Raw genomic sequence first — 24,970 nt, 5'->3', positions numbered from 1 at the left:
CTTCTGTGGAGTCATGGGAGAGAGCCATGGCAAAGATAGAATTAGGATCCAGATTTTCTTCAAAGCTATTTGGTCAGTCTTAAGGTTCCTAATTGATTACTCCTTTTTTTTGTTCTTGTATGAAAAGCTTAATTTCAGGTGATTATTTGTTAACTCTGGAGTTATTAATGGTAGTAATGTACTATAATTTGTCTTTTTATCAAATTAGTCATTATGTGATAGTTACTTGGCATATATAGGTATTAGGAACTATATGAGGAAATTGAGTACTAAATAGCATATAGTAGTTATGGTGCTCTTCTTAATGATAGTATGTTTTTGTTTTTTTAAGATTGCAGCGAAAATTGGAGGTGATGCTGGTACATCACTGAATTCAAATGACTATGGTTATGGGGGACAAAAAAGACCTTTGGAAGATGGAGGTAAGTTATAGCCATAAGTATTTTTATTGTTTTACACAGTTTAGTTAAAATTATTTTTATAATTTTTCAAATGTTATTATTGCATTGAAACATTACTTTTATCATAAGATTCCTAAAATTGTAAGGCTTATATTGCCCTCAAAAGGAAAGGGGGGGAAAAGAAACCTAGACAAGGTAGGTAAAATTTTAGTCAACCAGCCAGTTTTGTCTTATTAGAAAACATCTTTTTTCTTCTTTTAAGATTGTGCCAGATTGACAGTTTGCACAGACGACTTGTTAATATTCTGGGGGAGGGGGGAGTGAAAATTAAAATGTTTAGGGGACATTTCACAGGTTTTTCTCATCATACATGAATTAAATTTTTATATGCTATATTTTCATTGTTCTGCTATTTCAGATTTCACTTTAAAGGTTGAAGTTGCCAAAGTTTGCTATTCTAGTGTGTTGCAGGTTATACCATTTTATTGCTACATTTTTATTTATTTTAGTACCTTGTTTTGTGTTTCAGGTTTAACTCAATGTGGCTTAAAGCAGTAGATTTACAGTGCCTTGTATTTTTTTAAAAAATTATTGAAGTTTCTGAACTTAGAAGTCAGCACATATTTTTGTTTTAGATTTGATGTATGAAATTTTGATACAATTTCTTTTTGCCTTTTTATTTTTTTAAGAGGAGGATTCTGAATGAGCCTATAGAATGTATTTGTAGCTTTTGACCAGGACTACATGGTTTCATTAAGTGACTTTCACATTTACAGTGAGGTTTTAATATACAAAACAAAAAATGAGCTAATGATGCTTCAGATGTTGTATGTAATGTATTCTTTTTATTTTATGTGTAGATGGCTCTTGGACAAGTCCGAGCAGTACAACACACTGGGAGGGAATGCCCTCTCCTTTTAAAGGCAGGAATTTTTATTTATTACCTGTGTTTAGTATGTAAACGTGAAATAAACCAGTGGATTCTGATATGGACACAGTATTTCTTGGATTATGTGTCTGAATTTTTGCTGTACAACATTCTGATGTTTAATTATTTAACTTTGAAGGGGGGAGGAGAATAGTACTTTATCAGTTGTCTATTCTAAGGTATGCATTATATTCATCTGTAAAGGATGTAGATGAAGGTAGTCATGTAGTTGCTTTGAGTTTCTGCTGAAGTTTATGCCTTGATATGTTTGGTGAAGAACAATAGAACAGTTTAGATCGAGATTGCCTGTAATGTCATTTTAAAATTTATTTTGCATAGCTTTGTGGTCACTGTCTGATACACTCAACTTTTGATATGTCAACTTTTCACATTTTGATAGGTCTTCTTTTCTTCCAGTCTTCAGTTCCTACAATGGGAAGCATCATTAGCCTTTAGCATGTGATATTTTGCTAGTAACGGACCTAAGTACTTTGTCTTATAACATTCTAAAGTGCTTAACATACATTAAGGTCAGTGATTTGATACAATCAAAAAGAACTTTTTAAAAAATGTCTGTGCATCTTTTAAACATGAATAGTTTGGGCTATGTTTTGGCACTTTTGGTTCAAGTTACACCATACCCTCAGCTATTTCAATAAATGTTTATATTGATATTTATTCTTGCTTGGGCAGGGGGAACTGATTCATATATTTGTACTTATTGGCAAAAAATTAAAAGACACTTAATTTTGCAGATCAACCAGATGCTAAGAAAGTTGCTCCTCAAAATGACTGTAAGTATTTATTTGAAGTTGGGTTAAAAAATAAAGTAACTGGATTTTAATTAGGGTTTTGTTCCTATCTTTTGTTGGGTATCTTTGAAGTTAGTTGAAGGTCATGAATATTATGTTATAATGAATTTCTTTGTAGATATGTGCATCCTATCTTTATGATCTTTCAGTTATGGCCAGGTACATATTAATGAGTTTAGACCATTAAATTATTTTATATAGTCTCTTTTTTTGCTCTATTTATTTTTTATTTTACTTTTTTTAAAATTTTGTTGCTCTATTTTTTAATCTATACTTGCACCACTTGAAAAGGGACAGGTGTTTTTTTTTTCTATGTCATTGCTAGTAATGTCTGCCCTTTTACTGACTTTTTATTTGCCTACTGTCAATGTTGATTTAAGTATTCTGCATAAAATTTTACTCTCTTCAAGGTATTATCTGTGCATCAGGGAAATATTTTGGAATTGCTTGATAATTATTAAATATATGTGAACTTAAATTTAAACTTTTCAATTTTTATTTAATTTTTATGGTAGCTTTTGGGACGCAGTTACCACCGATGCATCAGCAGCAAAGGTATAGTCAAATGCTTTTCAAATGATTTGCAAGTTTTAGTTGAACTGTATGTAAAAATACAACCAAGTTAGTGTACGGTGAATATGTGTCTGCCGTGTGTGTGTGTGTGTGTGTGTGTGTGTGTGTGTGTGTGTTTCATTTCCTTCGACTTAAAGTAATACAAAATGATCATTTTTCCTTTTGAGTGATGTACATTTGTAGTTTGGAAGGATGGGTGTAATTAGACACATTTTAGAAGAAGTAAAGTAAATTAAAATACTATTTTTTAAAAAAATTAAGATGACATTCCCTCAACTCTGCTCCAGCTTCTTTGCATGTCTTCAGACTGTTCCATTCATCATACCCTCCTCACTTGATGTGTGTTACCTTAAGATTCTAACTTTACTCAAGCCATATTTTGATTATAAACAAACATGTTCCTGGAACCCTGGTTTGAGCCATTAGACCTCCATTTTCATCAGTAGAGTACCTTTTATATGTAAATAAATTATCTTTCTTTGAAGGAAGATGTTAGTTTCTGGTTTGTTTGTTTTTTTTAGCAGGTCTGTAATGACTGAAGAATACAAAGTTCCAGATGGAATGGTTGGATTTAGTAAGTAACCTAGTTTCTAAAGCTTTGAAAACAGTCAAAACATACTTGGCAGTCTTTCAGCTAATAATTTTCTTTCTAGTTATTGGCAGAGGAGGTGAACAAATCTCACGTATACAGCAGGAATCTGGATGCAAAATACAGATTGCTCCTGGTAATGTTATTTTCATGCTATTTTCATACTGAATAGAAAGCTAGCATATTTTTAACCTAGTGAAAATTATCGTATGTGTTAACCTTTTCTTAGTCTTAAACTTTTTTGTTTGTTTGTTTTATATTGTAGACAGTGGTGGCCTTCCAGAAAGGTCTTGTATGTTAACTGGAACACCTGAGTCTGTCCAGTAAGTATGAAAATCATGTGTCTAAGGCCAGCCCCCTTCTTCCTACTGATGGGCATTGCCTTTACAATTGAACCAACTTCCTCCTGCACTGTTAATTTCCCTTTCTTTTCTAGATAATTTCTAATAGCATACAGACATGCTTGAAAATCTCACATTGACCAAAACTATCCCTGAACCCCACATTTATATTTCTCTGCTCCCTTTTACAACAAAACTCCTTAAATAAAGAGGTAGTTCTACTTTGGTATATCATCTGCCTGTTTTCATTTTGTCATGACCTTACACCAATCAGGCATTGATTCCCACTGTTCCATTAAAATTGGTCTATTCGAGATCATGACTGGCCGCTTCCTCATTCAGCCTGTCAGCACGTTTTGACACAGTGGGCCACTTGCCTAGATACCTACTTCTCTTCTCCTCTTTCTCAGTTTATCTTGGTTGTCAGCCTTATCTTCCTGGGCTCAACATGAAAGTGCCACAAAATTCATTCCTCTTACATTATATCTACACATACTCTTTAGATGGCTTAATTTACTCTATTAACTTTCATTTAATACATAGCTTTATATACCATAGATTTTATGTTCTAAATTTTTATCTCCAGCCTTGGTCTCTTTTTCTAAATTCCAGGCTCATATCCAGCTGCTCAGTACACCTCAAACATTAGATTGTTAGGAAACGAAATCATAGTTTTACAGCCCATTCCCAGCTTGCTTTTATTTATTTATATATGTATTTATTTATACTTATTTATCTCTTACACGTATGGCAACTCTGTTTTAGTATTTTTTATCTCTCTCTTACTCCTCATTTATCCATAAGCAAGTCTTGGTCATTTTTTATTCCTAATTTATTTGAGATCCCGCCTCTTTTTGTCACCTTCTATACTACCGCCTTATCTGTGATGTGATTTGCCTATATTACAACATGTGTCCATTGTTTTAGCCTTGTTCAACAATGATCTATTCTTATAACAGTATAGCCAATGTGATTCTTCTAGAATGTGAGTCAATTCATAATATTACTTTGCTCAAAATCCCGTAATGCTTAACTCAATTAGAGTAAAAGTCAGTGTCTACCATGGCCTGCTTACCTGCTATTTTTCTATTTTTTTACCATTCTCCCAACTCACTCTGTTCTAGCCTCATGTAGCCTCTTGTATTCTTTCAGCACATCAAGCGTGCTTCTCATTTGAGGTCTTTGCACTTTCTATTTCTTCTTTCTGGAACATTTTCCCCCAGATATTTTCACATTCCCTCCCCCTCTTCCTTCAGGTCTTGGTTCAAATGTCTATCAGTAAGATTTCCAATATCTACTTTCCATAAAATAGCATCCCTTCACACACATACACATTCTATCCTTATTCTGCTTTTGACTTTCTTTATAGCCCTTCCCAAATTACATGTAATTTATTTAACATGTTAGTTTTTAATATGCTTTTATTTATTACAGAGAGGAAGGAAGGAGGGAGAAAAAAATTCAGTGATGAGAGAGGATCAATGATTGATCTGCTGCCTTGTTCAGAGCGCCTATTGGGGATCAAGCCCACAACCCGGGCATATGCCCTGACTAGGAATCGAACAGTGACATCCTGGTTCATGGGACAACGCTCAACCACTGAGCAATGCCAGAAGAAACTCTTGTCTGTTTTGTTCAGTGCTGTATCCCCATCAGCTAGAATGAAACCTGAAATATAAATGACATTTCTTATGTATTTATTGAATGAATACATTTTAACATCTGAGTGACCAAAGTGATGGTTTAAAAATAGAAATATTGCCCGGCCAGGTGTGACTCAGTGGTTGAACATCGACCTATGAACCAGGAGGTCACTGTTCTATTCCTGGTCAGGGCACATGCCTGGATTGCTGGCTTGATACCCTATAGGGGCCGTGCACGAGGCAGCCGATCAATGATTATCTCTTGTGATTGATGTTTCTACCTCTCTCCCTTCCTCTCTGAAATCAACAAAAATACATATTTTTAAAAACGTTTTATTTAGTGCTCTTAAGAATCAATTTAATATTGCGGTAACTTTGGAATTTGAGTGCTACTTAGAAATTCTGGATTCTCAAAAATATTTAAAAATTGTATACCTAGAAATTTGATTGAATAGTTTCAATCTTTGACCCTAATGGCATTTTCTTTTAATTGAAATTATTAAAATTTAGCTTTAAGCCACCTAAACTGGAATTGGAAGAAGTAACTGGTTATATTTTTTATTTCTCTTTGATAAGCTTTGGGGTATATTACAACTTATTTGACTGTTAATTTATTAACAGGTCAGCAAAGCGATTACTGGACCAGATTGTTGAAAAAGGAAGACCAGCCCCTGGCTTCCATCATGGCGATGGACCAGGAAATGCAGTTCAAGAAATAATGATTCCAGCTAGCAAAGCAGGATTAGTTATTGGAAAGGGGGGAGAGACAATTAAACAACTTCAGGTATTATTATTTGTAAAACGATTACTATTCATCTGTTTTGAAGCCGGTTTCCTTCAATTCCCCTTTTATTAATACTGTGGTTTTTTTTTATGATGAACAGGAACGGGCTGGAGTTAAAATGGTTATGATTCAAGATGGACCTCAGAATACTGGTGCTGACAAACCTCTTAGGATTACCGGAGATCCATACAAAGTTCAAGTAAACAAGTTTATATTTTACAAAGAAGGGTTGGGATGGGTGCAGAATGAGCAAAACTTGTATGAATAAATTGCAATGTTTTGAGACATGCTTTCTAAATTGGGTAATTTTTTTCTACTTCAGCAAGCCAAGGAAATGGTGTTAGAGTTAATTCGTGATCAAGGTGGTTTCAGAGAAGTTCGAAATGAGTATGGGTCAAGAATTGGAGGAAATGAAGGGATAGATGTAAGTAAAAATATTCAGAAATGGTTTTATGCTAATGTATAAGTAAAATAGTGTTTTTCCTGTTTTGTATTACATAGCCTACTGTAACATTGTATCTTTTTTTCTCCCAGTTTCCACCTTAGAATATAGTAGTATTTTTTGTGTCTTGTTACCCTACTCGATATAAAGAGTGTTATATATTTTTTTATGATTTGAGGCAGCTTGATTTTCAGTAAGTGGTTTTTTTAATACTTGGTCTCCTTTGCATCAGGTCCCCATTCCAAGATTTGCTGTTGGCATTGTAATAGGAAGAAATGGAGAAATGATTAAAAAAATACAAAATGATGCTGGTGTTCGAATTCAATTTAAGCCAGGTGAGTACGTACATTTAATTTTCTGAGTGTTGGTAGCAATTACTTTTGACAGTGACACATTTAACGTTAAATTAATTCATTTTATTTCTTTTGTTTTGAAGATGATGGAACAACACCTGACAGGATAGCACAAATAACAGGACCTCCAGACCGATGTCAACATGCTGCAGAAATTATTACAGACCTTCTTAGAAGTGTTCAGGTTGATAGAATATAATAATTTCTTTGTTTTATTTTCATTCAAAAAATTTTTCTTCAGCTCCAGCCAGGTGTCTCAGTTGGTTAGAGTGTCATACCGTACACCAAGAGTTTGTGGGTTCAATTTCTGGTCAGGGCACACACCTAAGTTGCAGGTTTGCTCCCTGGTTGGGGCCCATACAGGAGGCAACTGATTGATGTTTCTCTCACATCGGTGGTTGTTTCTCTTCCGCTCTCAAATCAATAAAAACATAAGCTTGGTTGGAAATTTTAAAAATTTCCTTCATCAAATCTGAAAGCCCCCCCTTTATTTTATATCAGAATCTGTTTAATAACTAAAAAGTTTGAAGTTGCTTTAAGGCAGACATCTTGGAGCAGGAAGGCAGCTAGCTACCTTACTCATTCCAGTATAAAATGAATAAGTGGTGGTTATTACTGGCTGATTACTTGTAAACTTTTCTAAATTTCTAATTTAGGAAAATAGACATGTAATTTATTATGGAAAGAAGAGTGTATTTTTATTCTGACTTCGTTTCTTGTCTTTCTCTTTAGGCTGGTAATCCTGGTGGACCTGGACCTGGTGGTCGAGGGAGAGGTAGAGGTCAAGGCAACTGGAACATGGGACCACCTGGTGGACTACAGGAATTTAATTTCATTGTACCAACTGGGAAAACTGGATTAATAATAGGAAAAGGCAATGTATTTTTTAAACTCTTAATCTTTTAATGTAGGGTTAAAATTTTAACCTATTAATTTTTCTGATGATATATCTGTTGCTGTTCTAAACAAGTGGTGGTGATTTTTCCTGAGCTGTATTTTAGTAGAAAAGTGTTATGTTGATGTGTAACAACTAAAGCATAAATGAGAAGGGCCTTATATATACTTAAATAAAAAGAGTAGTCTTTAATTCACACGGGCTTCTAGAAGAGATCAACAGCTTATCAGTATAAGAAACTTCTTTTGACCCCAAAAGTGGTCTGGGTGTTTTTGTTTACTTTGCTATTTCCTGATACACATGTTTTCAAATTTTTTTAATGTGTTCTTTATATTGCTTGTAAAAGCAGTTTAATTGAACCAAATATTTTGATTTTGATAAGTTATTCCATTTTAAGGTTAGGTACAGATATACTAAATTATGTCTTAAAACTCAAATGTATTTTAAGAGAAGCATGAAATGCTTTATACAGTTTGATTTAAAGTATAGAATAAATGGAAAATCTTAATAGAATATTGGTAGATGGACTACTGGTCAAAGCTTAATGACCCATTTAATTGTGACTTTAAGTTTATTGAAGTAATATTGATTAATGACATTATATAAACTTCAGGTGTACATCTATATCTGTATACCCTATTTTGTACTCTATACCCAAAGTCTAATTTCTTTCCATTGCCATATATTTGACCCCCTTTGCTTAATTTGCCCTTTCCCCTTCCCCACTGGTAATCGTCATTCTGTTTGTATCTATGAGTTTATATTTGTTAGTTCGTTTGTTACTTCCATTTTATTTTAAATACCTTTTCTTGTATCCTTTGAATTCTTAGAGAAATAATTGTGTTTTGATTTTAGGAGGTGAAACCATAAAAAGCATAAGCCAACAGTCTGGTGCAAGAATAGAACTTCAGAGAAATCCTCCACCTAATGCAGATCCTAATATGAAGTTATTTACAATTCGTGGCACTCCACAGCAAATAGACTATGCTCGGCAACTCATAGAAGAAAAGATTGGTGTGAGTGTGCTTTAAACTTCAATTATAGCATAGGTTCTAATCTAAAATTATAGGGCTCATTACATAATAGATAACATAAACAGAAAAGATTTTCCAGTAATGAAAGTAACCTAATTAAATATAGTAAAGGTGTTGAGAACCTTATATTGGTGTGGGTAGATAAGAGGATAGCATTACTTGCAGATATGTTAAGGTTGGTGGAGAATTGTGAAACATATTTGAAGGATATAGTTAACAGGAATTCAGTGTTTATTACGGGCTTTTACTATATGTAACCCTGGTGACACAAACATGAATCAGATACATCCCACTTTAAAGTAGAAATTTATAGATCCTAATTCTTAGGCAGTAATCTGGGGAGTTTTAAATGTAGACTAGTTGGGTGCTTTCCACCTCTACACATAACAGAGTTCTCATTCAAAATGTCTGGAATAGAGTCCAACATCTACTTTTAGAAAGATGGTCCAGGTGATTCTGATGCCTGGCCAACCTTGAAAATGTTTCTGCTAGAAAAGTTTGCTGGGGATAGTACAAAAATATATGAAAAGTCTTGACTGTTCTTTCTTGTAAATGAGGTAAATAATGCTTTACTGTTTTCTTTTACTATAAAGAATTAATATAGGGTGTGAGCAAGCATCTTAAACTATTAATAATAATTAGAATTTCTTAGAAAAATTCTCCTTGGTGTTTGCCATGCTGTGGATGGGGTGCAAAAGAAATTTGACACTGTTTCTGTCTGGGAAATCAAAATAACTGTACAAGAAATACTTAAAGAATATTTTTTAAAAACATACACAAACATTGTATGGGCAATAAGTGTAATTGCACAGAGACATGAAGAAAATAATTGTGGACTCAGTTTGGCAGAGATTAATGCAGAAAAATGAATAGCACATCTTGTTTTTGAAGTTTACTATTCTTTTACTATGCATGGATTAGGATTCCTTCTGGATTGGTAGACAAACAGAATAGAATGTCCTAGAGAAGCAAAACAATCTGAATTCAAAATACTCTGGCCCTTGCTGGCATTTTCCAGTGGTTAGAGCATTGGTCCACACACTGAAGAGTCTTGGGTTAACATCGATTGTGTCTCTCCCTCTCTTCCACTCTCTCTAAAAATCAGTGGGAAAAAAATACTCTCAGTTGAGAATTAACAAAATAAATACTCTGAATTATTTACTGACTATGATCTTGGGAAACCTAATATTCATTTTTGCCTTAGTCTGTTACCTACTTAATAGGGTTTAGGGATTAAATAATTTGAGTATGAGTGTGTGGTGCGTGTGTATTACTTAAAAGAGTACCTGGCACGTATCTCTATGAAAATATTCCTACTTAACCCTGGCCAGTGTGGTTCAGTTGGTTGGGCATCGTCCCATGACCAAAAGGTCACTGGTTTGATTCCCAGTCAGGGCACATGCCTGGGTTGTGAGCTCCATCCCCAGTAGGGGGCTATAGGAGGCTGCCAATCGATGTTTCTCTCCCTCTGAATAAAAACACATTTTTTTAAATGTTGCTAATTTTTTTCAGTGTTTTGTTTTGTTTTTTACTATTTGGAAAGGATGGGTTATAGATAATACAATGTTAGAAGTGGGGGATGGTGACAGCAATTAGAGACATAAAGAGACGTCCTAATAAAAGGAACTTTAAAAATCATGAAGGTTAGCCCTGGCCAGTGTGGCTCAGTTGGTTGGGTGTCTTCTTATGCATGGAAAGGTTGGTTCACTTCCTAGTCAGGATCCATGCCTGGGTTGTAGGCTTGATCCCCAGCAGGAGGCGGCTGATCAGTGTTCCACTCTCACATCGGTATTTTTCCCCTTTCCCTTCCTCTCTCTAAAAATCATTTTAAAATATTTTAAAAAGAAAAATACCACAAAGGTTAGCTTCATTATTTTGTAGTGAGAAAAATGACAACCAAATGTAGTTTAAAAACAATTTTGTCCAAAATATCTCATGGTAAATATTAACTGAAATGAAAGGAATGTTTTAGGGCAGTTAAATCTAGTGGTCTTTACAAGTTAGATAAGTTAGATAAATAAAAAGAAGACATCAACTAAGTATTTTTTTTTTTTTAATATATGTTTTCATTGAGTTTAGAGAGAGAAAGGGAGAGGGAGAGACACATCTATTGGCTGCCTCCTGCACTCCCTCTACTAGGGATTGAGCCCACAATCCAGTCATGACCCAGGAATTGACCTTTGAGTTGTTTGGCCATTGTTGTTTTTCTGATTTTTGTAAGTCATTTTGCTTTTTTTGCAGGGCCCAGTAAATCCTTTAGGGCCACCTGTACCCCATGGGCCCCATGGTGTCCCAGGGCCCCATGGGCCTCCTGGGCCTCCTGGGCCTGGAGCTCCAATGGGACCATACAACCCTGCACCTTATAATCCGGGACCACCTGGCCCTGCTCCTCAGTAAGTACACTGGGTTTTGTTTGTGCTTTTCCCAAAAAATTCTAGCTTTTGTAAGTCATATACTTATATTGATTTATATCTTTTCAGTGGTCCTCCAGCTCCTTATGCTCCCCAGGGATGGGGAAATGCATATCCACACTGGCAGCAACAGGCCCCTCCCGATCCAGGTAAAAGATGTTTATCATCCTTGTGTAATTTGTATTGTTTTTTACTCCTATTACATTCTTATATTTTCTAGTGTTGTTTCTACATTGTGTGCCATTTTCTGCACATATTCCACTCTTTCAACAGGAGTGTTAGGGTCTGGTTCTACCCCAGTGTGTAAGACTGGTGTGAATATGGTCTGTTGTCATGGAACCTTTTACAACCTGCGTTTGGCTTTCTCTACTTTTGAAATTATACAGCAGAGTGCTAAGCCAAAAGCTATAGGAAGAAGTACAATGTCTTGGGCCTTAAGTACTAGTGCCATTTCATGTATATAGTATGTTACAAGTCTAAATGGAGTGTTTAATACTTGGGCATTAAACTCCTAAGTTCTCGAATAAGATATGTAAGTTGTCCGTTTTAGTATTCTAGATACAGTAACTTTACCTGTTAATAAAAATCAGGCCTGTATTTAATATCTGCATGCTAAAACTCTAAAACACATTTTTTCAAATATTTTCTCTGCTCAGAACTGGATTTTACATATATTACATTCTGTTCAATTCTATGTTATTTTTTCCCCACCATGGGTGGTCAAGGGGGCACTTATCGAAACCAATTAACAATTGTTTATGATTATTTTTTCTCACCTACTACCTACCTTTAGGCCTCTTTCACTGGAGTAGTTTCAAGGAAGGTACTAAATGATGGATTCCTTTCCACACTAGTTAATAGTTGTATTTTTTTAAAAACCTAAGAAATTAGGTGAAACACTGTGGTATTTAAATGTGGCCCCCATCCTATCTAATAAAAGAGTAATATGCAAATTGACCATCACTCCAACACACAAGATGGCCAGCCGGGGAGGGCAGTTGGGAGGGACCAGGCCTGCAAGGGAGGGCAGTTTTTGGGGGTTACCAGGCCAGCAGACGAGGGAAGTTGGGGGCGACCGGGCCTGCAGGGAAGAGCAGTTGGGGGGGGGGACCCAGGCCTGCAGGGGAGGGCAGTAGGGGCAATTAGGCTGGCAGGGGAGCAGTTAGGCATCAATCAGGCTGGCAGGGGAGTCGTTAGGGGGTGATCAGGCTGGCAGGCAGAAGCGTTTATGGGCAATCAGGAAGGCAGGCAGGCAAGCGGTTGGGAGCCAGCAGTCCTGGATTGTGAGAGGGATGTCCGGTAGGATCGGGCCTAAACAGGCAGTTGGACATCCCTCGAGGAATCCCAGATTGGAGAGGGTGTAGGCTGGGGTTGAGGGACACACACACACACACACACACACTGCATGAATTTCGTGCACTGGGCCTCTGGTATTCTATAGCATACTTTAATTTCAAAGGAAGTGTATTCTTTGGAAATGATGACACAGCATGGCAGTCACCCAATAGCCACAACATCCACTAAACAACTTGAGTGTGCTGAGAATCTGGGTGTGCAAAGAGTAGTTTATATTCTGTAGCAGAAGAGTGCATTTCAAGTGTTAGCAATAATGTGATAGAAGGACTTACAGAAGAGTCAAATGTGATTTAATGTATAGTCTAAAGTTAGTCTTTTATGAATGAAAGGATTTTCTTCCCTCTTGTAAACGAATTGGGATGGTGTGATAAGCAGAAGAATCACCATTTAAGAGATTCAACAGGTTGGGTAAGTTAAGAGGCAGATTTATATTGGGCAACTTGGATCTGCAGAGTAGCACCTATGAGCACTGTTTGGGTAGGTAGCATGACTGAGAAAATGATGGGAATAGAGAAGTGGTCTCTATCAACAATCTCATTTTCCCACTTGGAGTAGTAATAAAGTAACAATTGGTTAATGAATGTGGTTTCTAGCATTGCTTTGGGGAAAGAAAGAATCCATAGGCTAAAGTTAGATATTACTTAAATTAGACAACATTATATAAAAACCAAATAAATGATTTAAATGAAATTGTATTGACAATAAAGTCAATATTCTCTGAACTAAAATCTGTTTTGATAAAAAATTAATGGGCTGCTAAGCATTTATATAGAGTCAAAAGATTAGACCTCAAAATGAAACAGACCTAGATATATCCTAATCTTACAACTTAGTAATTGTGGTATAACAAGCACATTTTTTAACCCCTCTAAATCTATTTTCTTATGCATAAAATAGTGATACATGAATGAATGAATATTATGTTGAATGAATGATTGTAAGTTCTCATTATGTATTGTGTGTAAACATGAGGCTGGTTTTCTATTTTTGACTTGGATGGCATCTTTTTATTTTCTTTACTATTGCTTTAATGCACTTTAAGACTGTTTTTCTTACATGACGTTCATTCAGGAGTACCAGTATCACTTCCTAAGGTCTTTTATCTCACTTTCTCTATCCAGACATGGTATCAAGTGAAAATATTTTGTATTTATTCGTATACAGGTAATGACACTATTGACACATAAATATCCAACGTAGAAAAGCAATACATTTCTTACTTGAGAAAGATTAGGAGGGTGGAGTAATGTCATGGAATTATATCACCTTAAAATTATATACCTCTAAAAATTCTTGTTCCTTTTTTTCTCAAACTTCATTCACTTTTATTAAGCAGATGAAAATTGCTGCCCATTTAGGATGAAGGCTATAAACAAATTACATTATAGATGCTAACTCTAGCTAAGAAAATGACATTCTTCTTGAGGCTATAAACTAATAAAGATATATACCTGTAATACCATATGATACTCTTAGTATAAAGTACAGAATCAATAAGAGAATTTGTTTCAAAGAAGTCTCAAACTGTTCATGTATCCATTGATTTTTATGAAGAATAAGTGAAGGTGAGCCAAGTGCAGAGGAAGGCCCAGGTCACTTCTGAAAAGTATAAGCAGTTTATTGTAGTCAGAATATGGGTGTTAGAAAAATACTGACATAGGGAAGATGAGGCTGGAATGGAAAGGATAATCCAGGGGGTCCAGATCATGGAAGATACTGGATGATATGCTGTACCTAAGAGCTTAGACGGTCTTGAAGACTCTAGGGAATAAATGAAGAATTTCAAGTAGGACTATGACATCAAGTTTATGTTTTAGGATAATCACTGAAATACGATGAGATGAAATATGGCTAATCTCTGTTTCCTTTTCTAAGATTAAGTTGTCTTTTTATTGGAAACAAGGCAGGAGAAAGTTCATAGTTCTATAATAACTAGTAGCCCTGCGCAGCAATCTCTGCGCCAGTAGCTTGCTGCCGCCCTCCAGTAGCTCCCTCCCCTGTCATAGCTCGCTGCCCTGCCCCCTCCTGTAGCTCTCCGCCACCCGCTTGTAGCTCACTGCCCCACCCTCCTGCTGATCCGTGATCTGGTTGTTACATGGTCGGTCATTATGCTTCACGATGTAATGACCATTTGCATATCACATCTATTATATAGGATTGTTTCTTGTAGCTTAGTCCCTAGAAATCCTTTCATTTAGTAATCTGCCATATGGAACTGTTGTGCTTGAAGCAAAACTGATTTAGAAAGAAAACACACAGGATGTTTTGAGACAAAGCATTGTATTGAGAAAAGATCTTTATTCCTATCTGAATCCTGCCACCAACTAGTTTTCTAGGACCTAGGAATGCCAGTTAATCTCTGAACCTTACCTAGGGGTAACAGTGAAATTAATAGGAGAATTTGAAAGTTTCTAATTATTTTTAAGTCTAGTTAATTTTGGGTTCTATGTATTTGCCAGAGGGTGTGTGTATGTGAGAGAGAGAAAATAATGGACTTTTGGTGCAAATGTTGAACTTGTGTTTATTCTAGCTAAAGCAGGAACCGATCCAAATTCAGCAGCTTGGGCTGCGTATTATGCTCACTATTACCAACAGCAAGCACAGCCACCACCTGCAGCTCCCACTGGTGCACCAACTACAGCCCAAACCAATGGACAAGGTAACTATGGTAATAAAACAATTTTTTTATATATATATGTGTGTGTATATGTGTGTGTGCGTGTGAGAGAGAGAGAAAACTTGTGTTTGGAATTATATATAAAGTGCATGTGATACCTAAAAATTCCTAATTCTTACAGCATTGATAAGCAGACTTTTTAAATATAGGTTACTTTTTTAGTCACAAACTTGCATAAAAGTTGTAAGATACATTAGAGAACACCCACTTAACCTAGTTATTAGTGTTTCATCCCTTATTAACACTCCCCCCCTCCTTTTTTTTTATTATCTTCTCTTATCATGTGTCCATGTCCATTATCCTTAGTCTTTGTCAGAACCATTTATGGCCAAGCTGTAGAAATAAATGATACCTCATTTAAAATACTCCTTTCCGATTACTCCAAAAATCCATGACCATCATGCAGCCTTCCACATTAGTTGATCAACATTGATACATTATTACTGTCCCAGTACACAGTCCTTAATTCAGATTTCACCATTTGTCCCAACAATTTTTATTCTGATCCAGGATCCCATCTGGTAACGTGTTTTTATGAGTTGTCAGGTCTATTCTATCTCATCAATCAGGAAAAAAAAGTTTTTGGTTTTTTTTTTATTTGTTTTTTTTTAATGTTATAAAGAATACAGACCTTTTGTTTTGTGGGATGATACTCAGTCTAGGGCCCTTTATTCTTTTATTATGAAGATGATGTCATGCTCATGAGGTCCTGTTTGTGGTATGGCAAGGATACTTACGATCTGCTCTTGTGCTTTACATCAAGAGGTCATATAATGTTGACCTGTTTCATCCCTGGAAATGGCAACCTTTAGTTATCTGCCATATAGAACTGTTGTGCTTGAGGCAAAACATGGTGACTTGGTTATATTGGTGTCTGCCAGGCTTTTATACCATAGAATCACCATTTTTCTCGTTAAGATTACTATTTTCTGGAGAGTTATAGTGATACTAGACCACTAATCTTTATCTCATTGGCCTTCGCTTTCATTGATTAATACCTGCCTCATTCATTCAGCTACAATTATGATGGCAATTTCTATTCCCATCATTTATTTTACATTTATTAGTTGGTAGTTTATTGTCAAAAGAGCTTCCCCCCCTTCCTGCTTACTTCTTTATATCAGTATAGGTTCCTATTTTATTCAATAGGTTGTATTTTAGACTGTATATTTTGATTATGAAATTGTCCTAGGTTTGACTAGTCAGGAGTACCTTCAAGATCACTTCTGTATCCTTTTGACATGCCTGTCATTCTCTAAGCATTTTCTTACTTTCTTGCAGAATAAGATGCTCATTTTGTGCTCTCTGGGCTCCAGCCCTAGAATCAGCCATTTTTCCAAGGAGCCCTGATTCCTTTTAGTAGATGATGGTATTTAGAAACCAAACTCACTGTGTTCATTGCTACTGAGGTATCATTGCTTCTAGCTCCTTTCAATGTACGGAGCTATGTAATTTACATAAATACATACCTACATAAGCATGTATATGTGTTTAAATGTATGTAAAATACATATATATTTTAGACTACATTCATTCCACCTACAATTAATTACATTCTTGTACTTCAAGGTTCTTTTTAGCCTTTTCATGTTTATAAATGGTGAGGGACCTGGTATCCTCAGTGTGTTTTCTTATGTGACAAGTGAATTTACTTACATGCTCAGTGTAGCTACTCTTCCAAATACATAGACTATCTTCTCTGTCCACCAACTTTGTACCCTAGTGTACACCAGCAGGGATACCACTGTCACAGCACCCTTCCTTCCCCCAACCCTTGCACTCAAGAAAGTGAAGGAAAAGCCCAAATTGTCTCTTGACAACTTTAATCTATTTTTTTTTCTTTTCTTTTTTCTTGAACAAGGTGATCAACAGAATCCAGCTCCAGCTGGACAGGTTGATTATACCAAGGCTTGGGAAGAGTACTACAAGAAAATGGGTACGTTCTACATTTCCTTTTTTATTTCTTTGGACTTTCACTGATTAACTTTTAAAACCTTAAAAGAATAATTGAGCAAGAATGCATTCCAAAATCACTAAACTTTCATATGTTTCAAGGTCATTACAAATAATAATTCTTAAAATTTGATTATATAATAAGGAAACATTTTTATTTGTAAATCTATTTGTCAACCATTTACCAATTGAAACTAAAAATTTTTCTATTGGCACATATGACATTGTATATTACCTACATTTTTGTCAAGACAGTTATATATGTTAGTAGCCAAAATGGCATAGGTTAAATTCTAGAGTGCCAAAGAAAAATTTGATTGTGTGGTATTATAATAGTGTCCCCATTTTCTTCAGGGAATACGATAAACTCCAAGACCCTCCAGTGGATGCCTGAAACCACAGATAGTAAATTTATAAATTAGGAACAGTAAGAGATTAACAATCATTATGAAATAAGCAATATGATAATACTAGAGGCCTGGTGCTCGAAATTCGTGCACAGGGGAGTGGGGGCTGTCAGTCATCCCAGCCTGCACCCTCTCCAGTCCAGGAGCCCACTGGGGATGTCAGACTGCCAGTTTAGGCCCCATCCCAGGGCCTAAACCGGCATTTGGACATCCCTCTCATAATCCTCCAGAACCACTAGCTTCTAACTGCTCACCTGCCTGATTGCCCCAAACTGGCGCGCCCACCACCACCACCAGCCTGATTACCCCTAACCCCCTCTGCCTACTGGCCTGATCGCCCCTAACTGCCCACCCCCCCCAGCCTGGTCGCCCCATGCAGCCTGCTGTTCAGTCGTTTCGTCGTCCTTCACTAAAACCCTCTGCTGGCCTGGTCACCCCACGCAGCCTGCTGTTCAGTCGTTTGGTCATCCCTCACTAAAACCCCCTGCCAGCCTGGTCGCCCCATGCGGCCTGTCTACCGTCCGGTTGTTTTGATCGTAATGGCACCTGGCTTTTTATATATTAGGATAAGTAAGGGTTTCTTGAACACAAGCACTTACAATACTGGAACAGTTGATCTCATAACAGCAACCAAGAGACTAACATAGGAGTAGAATATACAGTGTGGATATGCAAGACATAGGGAGATGATTCACCTCTTGAGAGTGAGAGAGTACAATGGCTTCAGATTTCATCACACTTCTCAGAACAGTGTACAATTTAAAATGGGAGTTGCTTATTTCTGGGATTTTTCTATACAATATTTCTGACCACAGTTGACTGTAGATGAGGGGAAACTATCAAAATAATCAGATAAGAAGTAATCTACAGTGACAGAAGAAATTACTTAAATGGCATTTTCATGTATGAAAAAGAAAAAAACACAATCACCTAGAAAGGCCATTTTTATTCAGTAACTATAAAGGACTTAACTATATGCCGAGTATGGTGATAGATGCCTACAGTGTGATTGTGGGAATAATAGCTATGATACAATAATAATACCAGAGTATGCCCTTCTGGTTATCATACTCTAATGGAGGTACAGTTGTTAATCAAGTATTCAGCAAATATATTCATACATACTGTTGTGAATGAAAAGAACTATCTTCACTAACACTTCACATGTGCAGATTGAGAAACAGAGGTCACAACTACAACTAAGTGGTAGAACCAGAATTTGATCTCTAAGGGTCTAAAGCCCAAGCATATCTCTAAAATTTGGCTTTTTCAGGGACTATTTGGACAAGTAGTTTTTTGTTTGTTTGTTTTGCCAGGTGCTTAGGCTCTTGGTCATTTGCAAACAATACAACTTATAGCCAGTTATCTTAAATGAAAGTTAAACTTGCCCATCCTTAACTAGTATAGAAAGAAAGGAAATAGGTGATAGAATCCTATCTAGTAAAGAGGGATTATGCTACTTGACTATCACACCTTCAAAGATGGCAGCTCCCACAGCCACAAGATGGCGGTGCCCAGTCCCCTCAGCCCCACAGGGGTGGCAGGGGCACGGGATGGCCAGGCCCGCCCCCAGGCGGGTCCAGCCACTCTGTGTGCCTGCCTCCAGAGTCCCCCAGCCGCCCAGGGCCAGCCTGAGGCATAGGCAAGCCTTTGATGGCGGCTGCCCAGCCGCCCGTGGCCGCCCGAGTCTCAGGTAACCAGGGCCAGCCGAGGATTGCGCTGCTGGCAGTAGCAGCACCAGAGGTGTGATGGGGGCATCTCCTTCCCCTGATTGCCAGGTCACCTCCCACCCCTGAGGGCTCCCGGACTGTGAGAAAGAGGGGGCAGGCCGGCCTGAGGGACCCCCCCACCCCATTGCATGAATTTTAATGCACCAGGCCTCTAGTTTTTTCATAAGATATAGTCTACTTGTGATTCTCAATATAAATTTTGTTGTTTTCTTTGTCAAAGAATGCTTGTCATTTTCCACAGGAAAAAAATTATAGTAATCTTTTTTTTTTTTTTTTGTATAAAAGTACATATACCTGGTAATAAGGATTTTTTTTTTTTACACAACTGATTTCTGTTTAAAGAAGGAAAATTCATTTTCCCGCCAAGCCAGTGTGGCTCAGTGGTTGGGTGTCGACCTAAGAACCAGGAGTTCATGGTTCAACTCCCAGTCAGGGCATATGCGGGTTGCAGGCTCAATCCCAGTGTGAGGTGTGCAGGAGGCAGCCAATCAATGATTCTCTCTCATTGATGTTTCTATCTCTCTCTTCCTTTCCCTTCCTCTCTGAAATCAATAAAAAATATATGTATGTATATATATATGTGTGTGTATATATATATATATATATTTTTTTTTTAAGGCAGTTTTATAAAGAAAAATTCAGAGCTCACTAAAAAAGAAGTGCTCTGGCTAGGCAATCATAATAAAGAAATATTTTTTTAAAAAAAAAGGGAGACCCAAAATGGCGGCATAGGTAAACACCTATACTTGCTGCCTCTCAAAACCACATCAAAATTACAACTAAAAGGCAGAATAACCACCACCCAGAACTGCAGGAAAGCTGGCTGAGTGGAAGTTCCACAACTAGAGGAGTGAAAAAAGCGCATGAGACTGGTAAGAGGTGCGGAAAGTGCTGGCACCTGGATGTGCTGCTCTTTTAATCAGGGAGATACAAGCTCCCGCTTGCTTTGAATTTCAGTTCAGGGCAAGACTCTGGGGGACCCAGACACATATGGGGAGAAACTGCACTGTCTAGCATCAGGCCGGAACGTGAGGGCGACTTTATCTCAAGAGGTGTTCACAGCAATCATTGTTTCTGCGTGGGGACACGGAGACGCGAGGACCTCTCTGGTGCAGGGCTGACCGGCAGCCATTGCTGTTTGCTTCGCCCTGTGATTCCCAGAGACCCTACCCCATCCAATTTACAACCCCACCCAAGCCGTGTGCATCGGCTTTTGCATATGAATGGCCTATCCTTTCTCCGCCTAAAACCTTTCACACTGCAGCTGGGTCAGAGAGCCCCAGAGGTTCCAAAAGAAGGCCCAAAGCCAGGCGGCAGCAGCCTGCCTTGCTTCGTAGCTGGGCCTCATCTGGGCACTTCCAAACCCCATACAAAGAGGAGCAATTTGCAGATGCCTCTCTAGCTCCTGCTGAGTGACCCCAGACAGTAGCTGACCTGGCATCTCCTTGGAGATCCAAGAGCCAGTGTACCCAGTGTGAGACCATACCAGATTATAACTCTTCACATCTATAAGAGACACTCAAGGAGCAGACTCAGTGAGCACCAAAGCTCCACTGAAGCAAGTCCTGCCCCATAAGGGCATCTTCTGTGCAACAGATCTTCCAGTATAGACACAGCTGGTCATCACAGCCAATTGGCCTGGAGGTCAATTCCTCCCAGTGTAACCAACAGCAATCGAGGGTTAAGTAGAACAAGACTGTACACATAGCCCACAAAGGGGTGCACCAAGATCGTCCACCTCAGGTAACGGGAGGCTGAGCCACTGGGCCCTATAGTTCACCTACCACACAAGGCCACTCTATCAACTCAAGGAGACTTAGCAGCTCCCCAGTACATAGAAACAAACATAGGGAAGCAGCCAAAATGCGGAGACAAGTCACAAATGAAAGAAATGGATGAAGGCAAAATACTGGATATAGAGTTCAAAACTACGGTTATAAAGTTACTCAGGAATCTTATAGAAACCTCCGAAAAATTTAGACCCTCAAGGATATGAAAAAGGACCAATCAGAAATTAAGCATACACTGACTGAAATAAAGAATATACAGAGATTCAACAGCAGACTAGAGGATCCCAAGAATCAAGTCAAAGATTTGAAATAAGAAGAAGCAAAAAACACCCAACCAGAAAAGGAAAAAGAATCCAAAAGTATGAAGATAGTGTAGGGAGCCTCTGGACAACTTCAAGCGTACCAACATCCAAATAATGGAGGTGCCAGAAGAAGAGAGCGAGCTAGATATTGAAAACCTATTTGAAGAAATAATAATGGAAAACTTCCCCTACCTGGTGAAAGAAATAGACTTACAAGTCCAGGAAGTGCAGAGAACCCCAAACAAGAGAAATCCAAAGAGGACCACACCAAGACACATCATAATTAAAATGCCAAGGGCAAAAGACAAAGAATATTAAAAGCAGCAAGAGAAAAACAGTTACCTACAAGGGAGTACCCATACGACTGTCAGCTGATTTCTCAACAGAAACTATGCAGGCCAGAAGGGAGTGGCAAGAAATATACAAAGTGATGAATAGCAAGAACCTAAACCAAGATTACTCTACCCAGCAAAGCTATCATTTAGAATTGAAGGTCAGATAAAGAGCTTCACTGACAAGAAAAAGCTAAAGGAGTTCATCACCACCAAACCAGTATTATATGAAATGCTGAAGGGTATTCTTTAAGAAGAGGAAGAAGAAGAAAAAGGTAAAGAGAAAAAATTATGAACAACAAAGTGACAACAAATGCCTATCTATCAACAAGTGAATCTAAAAATCAAATGAATAAAAAACCTTATGAACAGAACAGACTGGTGAATGTAACAGAATCAGGGGCATGGAAAGGGAGCAGACTGGCAATTATCAAGAGGAAAGGGGTGTGGGGGATGTGGGAAGAGACTGGACAAAGAGCTTACACCTATGGATGGAGGTCAGTGGGGTGGGAACCGGGTGGAGGGGAGTTATGGGGTGGGGGGAGAGGGACATCTGTAATTGAACAATAACGATTTTTAAGAAAAGAAAAATAATTTTTCCTGTTAGAATGACTTCCCATGCTGCATGTTATTCTTAAGGCTATAAAAGATTCATTAATTTATTTTTTTTTGACCCAGTTTATTTCAGGAAGTTCTATAACAGCTGAAACTGTAAAAAGACACTTTAAAAAAAAACTTAACATCAATATACTGTAATTACAGTGATTGCATAGTTCAGTGATGGCGAACCTATGACACGCGTGTCAGCACTAAATATTTAGTTTTTGGTTTATTAAATACAATTATATATAACAATTATACATTTATGTTATTTAAACTATAAGTATCGCGAAATAATGTTTTTCCCTCAAAGTAACACACTACCCGAGTTATGCTCAGTTTTTTGGCGAAGTCTGACACACCAAGCTCAAAAGGTTGCCCATCACTGGCATAGTTGATTGTCCAAACTAGGATGTTATTTAGAATAACTGGAAATCATTTTGTGACAACATAGTGTGGTCAGGACCTCACTATGAAAAAGCTTCACCATTTTAGCCCTAACCGGTTTGGCTCAGTGAATAGAGTGTCAGCCTACGGACTGTTAGGTCCCAGGTTCGATTCCGGTCAAGTGCATGTACCTTGGTTGCAGGCACATCCCCGGTAGGAGGTGTGCAGGAGGCAGCTGATGATCGATGTTTCTCTCTATCCCTCTCCCTTCCTCTCTGTAAAAAGTCAATAAAAATATGGTGTTTTTTGTTTTTTTTTAAAGTCTTCACCATTTTAAAGATTTAAGCATGTCAAGGTTAAAAATCATTATGTCCAGCTTGTTTCACAATGGGCAATATGCCAGAGATGTTCCATATATATATATATCTTCAGAGGATATGTTTTTATTGGTTTTTAGAGGGGGTGGGGAGAGGGAGAGAGAGAGAGAAAAATCAGTGTGCGGGAAACATTGATCAATTGCCTCCCATACATGCCCTGACTGGTGATTGAACAGCAACCTAGGTATGTGCCCTGACTGGGAAACAAACCCACAACCTTTTGGTGTATGGGATGATGCTCCAACCAACTGAGCTATCCAGCCCGGGCTGTTCCCTATATTACTAAAAGTGAGTAAAAACAAAGGCCTATTATTAGACTTACGTAGTTATTGGGGAATGAGTATGGTTTCTGTTTTATTATATAGGATTGTTTCTTTGCAACATGGTCATTAATAAATTTGCTATTAAACCATTTTACATTTTACTTGCCCAAATGAATGGGTATGTTGAATGTAATCTGGGAGGTCTTAATACCATTCAAATTTTTATGAAGGTGAGATACTTCACCTTGCCTTTCTTTTAAGTTTTCATTTTCTATCTTTTCCCTACTTACTACTCTATTAAATTCTAATTTTAGAAAAAGTATGTTGGACTGTCTTGAATCCTTTGTGGAGAAAGGTTATAAATAAAAATAAATAACACCATGTTTGACTGAAGACTTTCCTTAACCCCTTCACCTTTTTTTCAGTTGTGTTTTTCTGTAGCATAGTGGTCAGCTGTTAATTTTATGAGCAAGGTGGGCTGGTTGAGTGATTTCCTGTTACCTTAAAGGAAATAATGTTAAGTCCGGTTTTTAATGATACAAGGTCAATTTTTTTCCCCTATCATAGTTCTTTTTATAAATGATTGATTGCTTAACTGATCTAATTACAAGGTACATTACTTGTCCTTAAGATCTATTTAGAATAACCACAAATAAGAGGCCTTAAAGCATTAGAATAATACAGTTCAGTCTTGAGATTTTTAAATGGAAGGAAAGAAAGGTGTAATAAAGTATCAGGTAGTCAAATATCTTTATCTCCAAATCTAACGCCCTTATTTGGAGAGGCTAAGTTTTACTCTTCCAGTGGCAGAACAAGGATTTCCTAGGAACTTGGTTGTTCTGATTCCCAGTCAGTGCCCTCTTCACCAAATGAGGCAGGCTATTGCAGCTTTTGAAGCCTAATTTCAGCTTTTCCTGTCAAGAACAGGAAATCTCCACTAACACTATAAATTTTCATTATTTGCTTCTTGGTAAATAAACCTCTTTTGAAACATGCAGGTTAAATTTTTAAATTTGTTTTCTGAAAAAATTCTGTTTCCTGGGATTAACAGAATTTAGGAGAGGAATTCTTAAAGACAAGATTCTAGAGGGTTAAAGAAGGGAATTTTAAGTCATACAAGCAAAGGCAACAATCGGTTGGAAGGGTGGATATTTTTGAAGCTAGAATGAAGGAAACTTGAAGTGAACAAACAGGTTTCAAAGTAGAGAGGCAATTCCTATTTTGAAGATGGTAAGTGAAGGCATTTTGGAAGAAAAGTTTGACTTTCTGAAGGCTATTATAATGTTAAGCACTGATATGGTGGATTTGTAAGCATTAGCATATGGTACCTTAAGCCTAAAATAGGGAGAGAGTGGTTGTGGGAAGGATGCTAATATATAGATAACTAAGAGTGAAAATCTATTCAAGCAAGGCTGGCTCTTGGGCTATAATAAAATGTTACATGTGAACTGCAGAGCAAGTCTTACCTCTTAAATGAGATGAAATTAAAGTCAAGCTCTATACATTGTGAAGCTGTATGTGAATATTAAGTGGTAGTCTATTAAAGTATAAACTAAACTATCTGGCATCAAAACTGTTTTTGAACTGAGG

The 24,970-nt window shown here is 37.3% G+C and overlaps 1 protein-coding gene across 18 annotated transcripts in view; it reads left to right on the top strand.

Moving 5' to 3' along the window:
- Positions 1-24,970, top strand: part of FUBP1 (far upstream element binding protein 1) — a 40,135-nt gene that overhangs the window by 6,752 nt on the left and 8,413 nt on the right. For 6 of the 18 annotated variants that reach the window (XM_054721100.1, XM_054721106.1, XM_054721097.1 and 3 more), the window contains exons 2-19: positions 332-422; positions 1,262-1,324; positions 2,085-2,123; positions 2,657-2,696; positions 3,236-3,288; positions 3,368-3,439; positions 3,569-3,626; positions 5,909-6,071; positions 6,172-6,270; positions 6,394-6,495; positions 6,746-6,848; positions 6,950-7,050; positions 7,599-7,740; positions 8,617-8,777; positions 11,037-11,188; positions 11,276-11,355; positions 15,093-15,230; positions 17,101-17,175. In XM_054721100.1, the coding sequence (XP_054577075.1) occupies positions 332-422; positions 1,262-1,324; positions 2,085-2,123; positions 2,657-2,696; positions 3,236-3,288; positions 3,368-3,439; positions 3,569-3,626; positions 5,909-6,071; positions 6,172-6,270; positions 6,394-6,495; positions 6,746-6,848; positions 6,950-7,050; positions 7,599-7,740; positions 8,617-8,777; positions 11,037-11,188; positions 11,276-11,355; positions 15,093-15,230; positions 17,101-17,175 (1,732 nt within the window). The remainder of the gene's footprint in view (positions 1-331; positions 423-1,261; positions 1,325-2,084; positions 2,124-2,656; positions 2,697-3,235; positions 3,289-3,367; positions 3,440-3,568; positions 3,627-5,908; positions 6,072-6,171; positions 6,271-6,393; positions 6,496-6,745; positions 6,849-6,949; positions 7,051-7,598; positions 7,741-8,616; positions 8,778-11,036; positions 11,189-11,275; positions 11,356-15,092; positions 15,231-17,100; positions 17,176-24,970) is intronic. The other 12 variants (XM_054721101.1, XM_054721098.1, XM_054721110.1 and 9 more) reach the window with 7 other exon arrangements.

This window comes from Eptesicus fuscus, chromosome 9 (assembly GCF_027574615.1).
Source record: "Eptesicus fuscus isolate TK198812 chromosome 9, DD_ASM_mEF_20220401, whole genome shotgun sequence".
NCBI classification, from domain to species: Eukaryota; Metazoa; Chordata; class Mammalia; order Chiroptera; family Vespertilionidae; genus Eptesicus; species Eptesicus fuscus.
Note: the sequence above shows the minus strand (reverse complement) of the source record. Positions and strands in the feature narration are given on the sequence as shown.